General features: G+C 36.4%; 1 protein-coding gene across 1 annotated transcript in view; it reads left to right on the forward strand.

Moving 5' to 3' along the window:
- LOC150092313 (uncharacterized) overlaps positions 1-8,850 on the forward strand; it is a 48,910-nt gene extending 40,060 nt beyond the window's left edge. The window contains exons 5-15 of the mRNA XM_090414844.1: positions 860-1,054; positions 1,227-1,336; positions 1,470-1,587; positions 1,824-2,031; positions 4,001-4,068; positions 4,178-4,258; positions 4,424-4,588; positions 7,043-7,134; positions 7,647-7,755; positions 7,912-8,088; positions 8,735-8,850. Coding sequence (XP_090270970.1) covers positions 860-1,054; positions 1,227-1,336; positions 1,470-1,587; positions 1,824-2,031; positions 4,001-4,068; positions 4,178-4,258; positions 4,424-4,588; positions 7,043-7,134; positions 7,647-7,755; positions 7,912-8,088; positions 8,735-8,850 — 1,439 coding nt within the window. The remainder of the gene's footprint in view (positions 1-859; positions 1,055-1,226; positions 1,337-1,469; positions 1,588-1,823; positions 2,032-4,000; positions 4,069-4,177; positions 4,259-4,423; positions 4,589-7,042; positions 7,135-7,646; positions 7,756-7,911; positions 8,089-8,734) is intronic.
- Positions 8,851-10,470: the final 1,620 nt, after the last annotated feature.

The raw sequence follows: 10,470 nt of genomic DNA on the forward strand, positions 1-10,470 counted from the left end.
TGTTTACAAATGTTTACAAAAGCGTTTACACTAAAACCTTTAGGATGTTTACAAAAGTGTTTACACTAAAATATTTACGATGTTTACAAATGTTTACAAACGCGTTTACACTAAAACCTTTCGGGTGTTTACAAATGTTTACTAAAGCGTTTACACTAAAATCTTTAGGATGTTTACAAAAGCGTTTACACTAAAACCTTTAAGATGTTTACAAAAGTGTTTACACTAAAATATTTACAAATGTTTACAGAAGCGTTTACACTAAAACCTTTAGGATGTTTACAAAAGTGTTTACACTAAAATCTTTACGATGTTTACAAATTTTTACAAAAGCGTTTACACTAAAACCTTTAGGATGTTTACAAATGTTTACAAAAGCGTTTACACTAAAACCTTTAGGATGTTTACAAATGATTACAAAAGTGTTTACACTAAAACCTTTAGGATGTTTACAAAAGTGTTTACACTAAAATATTTACGATGTTTACAAATGTTTACAAAAGCGTTTACACTAAAACCTTTAGGATGTTTACAAATGATTACAAAAGTGTTTACACTAAAACCTTTAGGATGTTTACAAAAGTGTTTACACTAAAATATTTACGATGTTTACAAATGTTTACAAAAGCGTTTACACTAAAACCTTTCGGGTGTTTACAAATGTTTACTAAAGCGTTTACACTAAAACCTTTACGTTTACAAATATTTATAATGTTTACTCTGCAGTTTACAAATATTCACGTTGTAAATCTTTACAACTGTTTACAATGTAAATATTGTCTTTTCCTATAGTACGTAATTTATTTGTGTTTCTCAAATGTTTAACACTTTGCACCAATTTATTTTTTTTTTCTTTCAGGATCTAATAAACCCCAAATTGGTTCTCTTCCTACCATTCAAGATCTTTTCTGTCCGATTAGTGGTCGTTATCGTTTTACTTACTCTGGGAACAACGGAGAATACCGATGCGAACAACCTTTATCGGAAATCAGTAACTGTCCTCATGGAAACATGTTGAGCGTCCAGTTTCGCCAATGCACTTTTACTCAATTCAGTAAGTAGATCTTGAAGCTATTTTGAATTCTCTCAAAACTGAATCGTGTTACTAATATCGGTACAAACTAAAAGTAAAGTTAAAAAATAATGAATACAGTTATAAAAACAAATATATTACTTTGGATTATTGATTAAAATAAACCATTGATAGTTCGTCTGTTTCTCGCCAGATGTCAGTTTTCTCTGCCTCGGTGATTGGCCTGGACCTAATGGGGATCGCTACTTGGCTCTGATGGATATCAAAGACAACTCCGACTCCGATCCCAAGTACAGATGTGGGGTATGTTGACAACCTTTGTTTCGTTTTTATTTTTTAATTAAAAGGTTATCATATTCCACTTGTTTTTAGCTTAGCACTAATTGCAATGCCGTATTTAAAAAAGCTTTAATTAATTAATTTGTATTGTTTTCAGCTGTACCGCAAAGATCCGGCGTCCGGACGTATCTACGTTGCTCTGAGCCCCGATTCCACTTGTGCCACTCAGCTCACTAGTTCTACAGAAGGATTCGAGACTTTTGTATTAAATCCAGGTAAATATTCCGATTTAAATCTGGCATATTATTCATCTTCAAGAGGATTTGCAAAAGGTTAAAACGGCATGCATTTATGGACGAATTAATCATCTACCATATCTAGAGAACCTCAGCAGTTTCGTGCTAAAACTTAATGAATTAAAATTCTCAATTAAAAAGAGAACACATTTATATAAATGTTTTAACACTGACCGTTAGTTTAAATGCTATCTGCTTGGTCTTTTTTCGTTTAGTACCAGAGCGTAGTCTTCCAGCTGAAGCAGAGACCGCTAGATGTCGCTTTCCTGAGTGGACTCAAGGACAATGGGAACATGCGTTGGTAGATGGCAGTAGTTTCTCATTTAAAGATTTCTTTCGGTTCCAGACTTTCACAGCACGTTGTATTCTAAGGGATAACAAAGCCCCCAGTGACCGATTCATCATCTACACTGTTACTCAATGGTAAGGACTCAACTAACTTCGCAACTTGTAATGAATTGAAGAATTTTACACTTCTGTTTAAATCGTGAATGGTAACTAATTGAGGATACGTTTAGGAATTGTCTTTGCAAATGGGATAAGGGTAATACCACAGTCGTTCTTAATGATCCAGAATATAATCGAAAATGGACATTATTCTCCGGGATCGCTCTTCCTACATACGACTTGAACACGATCCCACAAAAACTCAAGTTAAAAAATTAAAAAAACCTACTTAAAAAAGTGTCCTCTTGGCCTCACAAAAAAAACTCAAACCTTTCTGTTCTCTTCCCCCCCCCCCCCTGTATATACGGTTTACCTAAAATCCACAAACCTAATTCTCTCCTAAGACCATAGTCGATGGCACTAATGATCCTTGCTACAAATTGTCAAAGCAGCCAGCGAACTCTCTGACCTCTCTCAGTGGTCTTACCACATCTTATGTAAAAAATTCTACCCACTTTAAAAACTTAATTGAAAATCTTACTTTAAATAATACAGACATATTGGTCAGCTTTGACATCATCTCTTTGTTTACCAACCCCCTAATTGACACCTTAACACCCTTGAAAAACGCTTTTCCTTCTGACATCTTAGATCTTTTTTCCTTTGCCATCGATTCTGGTTATTTTTCTAGGAAGAACAAAATCTACAAACAGATAGAGGGAACTGCCATGGGTTCCCGCCCCCCTCTTGCCAATTTTTACATGGAAAATTTTTAAAAACGAGCCATAGACTCAGCACGGCTCAAACCTTCAATCTGGTTAAGATATGTAGATGATGTGTTCTCTATTTGGCCTCATGGCCCAGACACATTAGATTCCTTCCTCAGTCACCTCAATAGTCTACATCCAAGAATCCAGTTTACGATGGAAAAGCAAAATAACAATAGTTTACCCTTCCTAGACACCTTAGTTACACTCCTTCCTAATGATAATCTTTCTTTCTCTGTATATAGAAAACCTACTCATACAGGCAGATACATTCATAAACTCTCCCACCACCACCCCTCTCAGCAATATGGCATTATTAAAACTCTTACCAATAGAGCCCACAATCTTTGTTCCAGTGAAACTGCCCTTTCAACTGAACTCAAACACATATACAACACCTTCCTTTCCAATGGCTACAGTGATTACAGAATTAAAAAAATAATCAAGTCATTCCCCGATCATCTCTTCAGAAGGACTTCAGAAATGCCATCGCCATACCTTACATCTGTGGCACATCATTAAAAAAAGTACAACTTGCTACCCTTATCCGTTCCACCAAAGATCAGCTCCCTCTTCTCTCAATGCCTGGTGTACATAGAGTACCTTGTGCCTGTAAGCTGGCTTACTTCGGACTGACAGGCAGATCAGCAATCATCCGGTTAGAAGAACACGTCATACATCTGCAATCACGATTATGGTCAATCTGGCCTTGCAGACCATGTTTTGGATACAACCCAGATCTCCTGAAAAAAAAAAAAAAACACCATGCTCCACCATAGTAAATTCAAAAAAGAAAGACTGTTCTTTGAATCAGCATCTGCACTCAGGAATCAACCGAATTTAAACAAATACGGTTCCATAAAACTTCCCAAAATTTGGGAAACATTAATTATCAGAGATCCCTCTTTACATCCTAGGCCACCTGCAGACACCCATAGAGGGCGAACCACCAAGGAAGCACGTTACTTTCACTCACTACTATATTGCTTTTGTGTGTGTGTTGTTAGATAAAGTTTTTTTGTTATCCCTGAAGATGTCTCTGTGACTGATACGAAATATTGGAAGTATTAAAATTAGTTTTAATCCTTTCTCAGTGCTGATATCCATTAAATCTCCAACATGAATTTGATCATGATCTGAATCATCGAAATATTTATTACAAGACACACTTGTCAATAACTTAATTAGATTTTTAATTGAATGTTGCTCTGTGTAACATGCATTTACTGCCATTTCAGTGGCGAGGAAGCTTACAACTGTATCTGGCTGCAAAGGAGAAGTCCCAATGTGATGGAATTCCAATTAGGTACGTACTCGTTATCTCCTTTATATATCTTTAGTCTATAATTATTCTATTTGTTTGTGTTGGCCTTTGCCTCACATAGCAATAATCACTTTTGTTTTATTTCTTGTAGGTATTCAACCAAGCCCTCATTATTCCGAATCCTTGTGCCAGAGCCAACAGTTTCAACCCGAGATCTGGGTCACTCAAGGAAGTGAGTTTATTTATTTACTATTAATTTATGTATCCATCAGTGTTTCTATATACGGAACCCACCCCTTTCCCCTCTCATGTTATACATAACCATGTGCAACAACACTTTACCAGTAAGCCAATCACATGCTGTGTGTTTTAATTCCAGCTCTTAAATACCCTACAGGGATACACACGGCCCAGATGGCCCCGTGTCCAATCACAGGTGATTACACTGGAATGGTCCCTGGAGCTCCAGGCCTGTGTGCTAAAGTATCCTCTGACTGCAACAATCCAGACATTATGTTCTACACTGTCAGTAATTGTGAAGATCGTTCTCATGTTTTCGAAGGTGAGTCTAGTCCTCTATCAATGGCATGAGTCTCTTCAGCGATCTATGTTCTTATATAAGTAGCATGTGTCAATCTTTATCTCTCTATTAAGTAATATACAGGGTGTTCGGGATAAATTTGACAGTTTCGTAAGGAAAAAGAAAATCTTCTTTGTATCTATTAAATTTAATGAATTGACAAAAAAACATTACAGGCAGAGTTAATTACAATACTATCAACAAGATTTACTCAAAATAACCACCATTAGCATCGATCACAGCTTCAATTCTGCTTCGGAACCTCGAACAAGCTGATGCTACAGTCTCCCTGGGAAGGGCCGCAAAAACTGTTTTAATTTTATCCATTAACTGGGCTTTTGTATTACTGGAAGTGCGATTGGTGTCTTTTTCAACTGCGCCCCATACAAAATAATCCATGGGGTTAAGGTCTGGGGAGTTTGGAGGCCAAACATTTGGACTGGTGAAGTCGTAGAAATTTTCAGACAACCATTTTTGACTTTTCCCAGAGGTGTGGCAAGGGGCCGAATCCTGCTGCCATACATACGGCCTACCATTGCCTACCCTTGTTATCCAGGGCTTGACTACAGTTAGCAACTCCACGAACAAAGCCCGAATTCCAATGCCAGGGTTCTTCAACACCTGTTCCTGCAGATTTGCGAGGAATTCTGCTGTATGAACGCAATCAGATCGTCTGCTAGGGATCTTTCTTCTTGCTACATCCTCGTAGTCACCATTGCAAGTCTCTAGTTCATGCCTGATTGTTTTTACTGTATTCAGGGAGCATTGGGCAGCAGTCGTAATATCCTTATTTTGATGGCGGGCACGAATCATCATGATACAAGTTATTCTCTTCCATGATTCAGGTGGGTTCCAGCTATCCATCCTTTCTGACATCTTGTATGTGAATGAAGAAGGGTCCAAACTTTTAAATGAAGAGAAGTGTGTGTTAATACATGTAACTTACGGAAAAATATAATTAATTATAAATATGTCAAATTTATCCCGAACACCCTGTATATATATATATATCTTCCCTTATTCTTCTAGCGCGATATTTTTCTGCTTTTTCCTATACTTTGTTTTTTTTTGTTACAAGAACCAACGTGTGCGCTATTTATTGACCCAAGCAGTTGCTTTGCTATTCTCAAACCAACCGATTTTTATTTACAGCATGGAGATATGGCTTTCGTCGTGTCGCTGTGCACAGTTCTGTTTATTTCGTTCATCAACGACGTGATATTCGAATAGAAAGTAGGTTTATTGATTCATCACTTTAAGTAGCACTGGCACTTGCATTTTAGCTATTTTAGCGAATTCACTTGCAGCTTTGTTAGATAGAAAAGTGCACCGGTGAACTCATTGTTGGTTAAAGCGTGTCTGGCACTTGCTTCACTTAGCACGTTGCACGCTTTATCACGAGATGTAGATTTACAACACAAGTTCTGATCATTGTATATTAACTAAAAAAAATAGTAATAATTTTAACAAATATTCACGCCCTTTCCTTTACATTGATATTACTATCCATAGCCTTACCCATGTTGGGGGACGTGATCTGATGATATTGATACACTTCAGTCCTTACGCCTCTGCTGATATGTCTAGGGGCATTGCGCTGATGGTGTCTATTCTATTTTTATCAATTAGCACCCCCCCCCCCCTCCTTTAAGAGGTGTATATAAACGGAAACAATTGAGTTTGAGGATTGACTATCGCCATCAATCAGTGGTGCTATCTAGCGGAAAGAATTATAACTAACGCTGACCTATTCGTTCCTTGGATTATATGTATCCAGGACTCGTCTATGAATTCATTATAGTTCTTTGTTATGGAATTAACATACTAATTTAGTGTTTCCAAACTGCCTTGGAGAGCTTAAAAAATAAAAAAAAAAACTAGATACGCGCTATCTCATCGAACGTGATTTCCATCTGCGTTCTTGAAAGTAACTAGCCAGACGATACAGGAGATAACAGCTTGGAATGCTGGTAATTATTTGTCTCCCGTTTCCTAATAAAGAATATTACAATATTCGCGTGGCTATCACGCGATTATTGTTACAAAGAGAGGGCCTTGTACCACCCCTAATGGTCGGCATTGTTTAGATTGCACCAGGCGTACTAATCAACTTTTATCTTTGTTGAGCCCAAGTCGATGCTAAGACGCCTAGGGTTTCTTTGCTTCTGCGTACCACATTATAATAGATAGTATAGGAATCGTTTTCTATTGAAATTTAAATACGATTCTCAAACTTTAGAAATCTCAATAAAATATCAAGTTTTTATTTTTTCTGTGACATCAAGTTGAAAATAAATTTAATTAATGTGCTAAAAAATTCAAATATTTTCACGAATTGAGGATCAAAGTTTGAGAATCGCTAATTTACAGTAATATTAATTGAGACTAGTATTTATTATGTTTGTTTATTGACTGAAAAGTTTTATTTTTTTAAAGAGAGAGAATATCGTTGTCTGGGCAGCTGGGAAGAGGCTGGAGTTCTTTATACGTACACCCAAAGAAGAGACATGGGCGGCTTTCAGTGCTTTGTAAGTTCCTTTTTTTGAATTTAAATTTTTTTCTCGATATCTTTTTATTAACGATGCCAAGAATATCTTTTCTTAATGGTGAGAATAGAAAAATTACCTTTTTTTTTTTTTTTTTTTTTTTTTGTAATCTGATGTGTTTTGACATCTTAATTTATGCAAGATTGTCTCAAGAAGCCCGAACATACGAACATTACGAATATATCTTTAGAGATATAAGCATTTCTAATCGACTACATCTTTATAAAATCTCGTGTATTTGAGACATGAAAAATGCATGACTATCGACGGAGATGATTCCAAAAGCGAGAAATTAAACTTTTGCGCTATATCAAATGCATACAGCTTTCGAACAGTGTACGTATTGCCACTATCCTTATCTTAAGACAGTCGTACAAAAAAAAAAAAAAAAACTATAGGGCAATAATAGCACTTATTAGTATTAACATGGTTATATATTTATGTTTCATTTTAGCATATTTTGGTAAAACTAACCCCCCTTTTTTTTTTTCCAGTCAGGGAAAGTCCTGCGCAGTGGAGACGAAGCATTTATAAAAGAAGCGGGAGAAAGTTGCATCAGAGGAGAAGATCCTCTGATCTACGGAATGAAGATTATGAAGCAGTGTAAGTGTCATTTGAAGTCGTTCAAGTATTAAATTTGCAAAAACCAACACCAGTTGTTCTATTGTTGATAATAACCTTGGCTGCTGCTGTGACAATCAATTTTTCTGTTCTTATATTTGTGAGAAGGTAACCCTGTGTTTCTTTCTTTATCTTCAGCTTCCTGTCCCCAACTTGCTCCTGCAACATTCATTCCCGTGCGACCCCCATGGCGTCCTGTGACACTCCCACCTCAACCACCTATTTTGGTGCCCGCAAGGCCTACAGCACGAGACCCATACTGGTACCAGACAGCCACAGAGCAACCCACCACGAAACCATGGAAGCCTATCACAGGTAAGAAAATATTCAATACACGAGAGAGATCCTATGCTAATCATTGCTGTTGTAATAGTTCACATGGGGTCGAATGTTGATATTATTGGCCAAACACAATGCGGTTCAACTTTCTTTCATTCCTTTGACAATAATAGATCCCATCACCTTTTTATTTATTATTTTTTTTATTAACAATTCTCGATACACTATAATGAGGACAGTGTTGGAACAAATGCATACATTAGCGATGAAGTTAAGTCATCGATGATTTTTGGTGAAATGGGCAGTTGCAAGTGGTTCCATGTAGGGTAGGTTATTGTTATGAGTTCCTATTGATTGTAAATGTCTCCTTAAAAAAATAATAATAAAATGTACATTCTATTAGTTAGGTTTTTCATGCTGATGTCATATCAGCTCATATTTGTCATCATATTTATGATCACTTGGTATTCTTTGTATGTAATACAAAGCCGATGAGCCCCCTTCTTCTTTTATATGCAACATTCCTTCTAATTTCGATTTTCTGCAGATCTCTGTGACCATCAAAATACTCTAATAAATGCTGTCTGTTATTTTGGAACATTTATAGCTTTCTATTTTTTTAAAGTTTAATTAATAAATCTTTTACTTTAAAAATAAATTATTTTCTTTTTTTATGTTATAGGTCGTCCTCGCCCAGATCGAACGAACAAATCTGTGCAACATAAGTCGTCCGTGATCCTACTATCCATTGGCCTGCTCCTTGTGTTTGGACTTTGTCTTGGCAATCATGTTTGTTGACGTCTTGGACTATTATACGTCGCTTCCAAAGTGAATCCAAATATACCGAAAACCCTTGCTAGTCCTTGTTGACTCAAACAAGCACCAAAGGTACAAGGATTAGATGATCGATGAGAAACGTACTATGAAGGTATCTTCCCCAAACTTCGAAAGTAAATCAAACTCTTAAGATTCTTAGGAAGAAAACTTAAACGTGTTTGGTCCGCACTCAAAACGTTGAACTCAAAAGATCTAATGTAGCTTGGTGAGTTAATGTGAACCTAGTTATGAGACAATCACAGGATCATCTTGTGAATCATAAAGCCAGAATGGCTATGCAGAGGATCGATCTGTACTCACAGCTTGCATTCCTCATGTTTGCATTGTAAATAAAGCGCTTGTGTTCCTAGCTAATCAGTGTAAAAAGCGATTTGTGGATTGGACTGCCAAGAATCTCAAAATGGGACCATTTTCCTTTGAGGATATTTTGTGATATGCTAACCAGTGATCGTATGGACTGTTACCATAATATTTTGTTTAACCAAAGTGGCGTCTAGTGTAAGAAAGTGTAATCAATCTGTGTTGAAGTGCAGCTACTTTTATTTCAGGGTTTAACTGAAAAAACTGTTAATATTTTATATACTTAAGATTATCCTAGTGTCATAAGTAGTGGTGACCCATCATTATGATAACACAGGAAACTACTAAACTGTCCAGATTGTGGTGAGGTCACACCTAGAGCAAATTTTACTTATTACAGTATATTTATTAAAATACTGTAATATGGGGTGGCGGCTCGTGGCTTGAAATCGTGGGGGTGCCGCAACTTTCGATAAAATATCAAAATTATGGTAAAAATTAAAACAAATTAAACATGAAAAAATATTATTTATTATCGATAAAATTATACAGTTCGGTAGAATTCAAAATTACTTAAAAATAAAATCCATTATCATAACCTCAATAATGTTCTAAAATAAAAACTATAACAAATGTTATGTCTTTAATTCTAATGTCCAAATCTTTAAAGAGACGGAGTAAACACGATAAGCACCACGAACACTCTACTACTGGCGCAAACTGCATATAAACAACAGTGGAACTGCGCGACGGACAGTGCCGCATGACGCTAATAGCTGGCATCTCACTATGACGTGCATATGCTTGCGCCCGTAGCAATATGACACTGTGGTAAACACAGTGCTGCTACAAGATGGATATTTATTATTTTTTATACAAAATAAGAGAATTGTATAGGATTGTTGATGATAAAATCAAATATTACAAGCAAATATAGATAAATTAATAAATATATTTATATATCGAGAAAAATGGGGGGGTGCTGCAGTTCCACAGTGCCCATGCACGAGCGGCCCCTGGTAGTACGTGACTAGAGTACCAACTAGATGTGACGTCACCGAACGCTAGAAAATTAGTAGCTTCTTTTGCATATTCAGTTCCCGCTTTGAATTTGCATTGTTATTAGGCTATCATGATGAGTGTGTGTGTGGTGTGTGGCCTGCCTTTTTTTCCTCACCACGACATTCCAGATGTGTCATGAATAAATACAAGATTCCAATGTCCATTTGCAACTGATAATTTAAACTGATGGTGCTTCATTGTCTACTGTATTCTATTGAT

This window comes from Typopeltis vanoorti, chromosome 26 (genome assembly GCF_054136105.1).
Source record: "Typopeltis vanoorti isolate ZY-2024b chromosome 26, IOZ_Tvanoo_1.0, whole genome shotgun sequence".
NCBI lineage: Eukaryota > Metazoa > Arthropoda > Arachnida > Uropygi > Thelyphonidae > Typopeltis > Typopeltis vanoorti.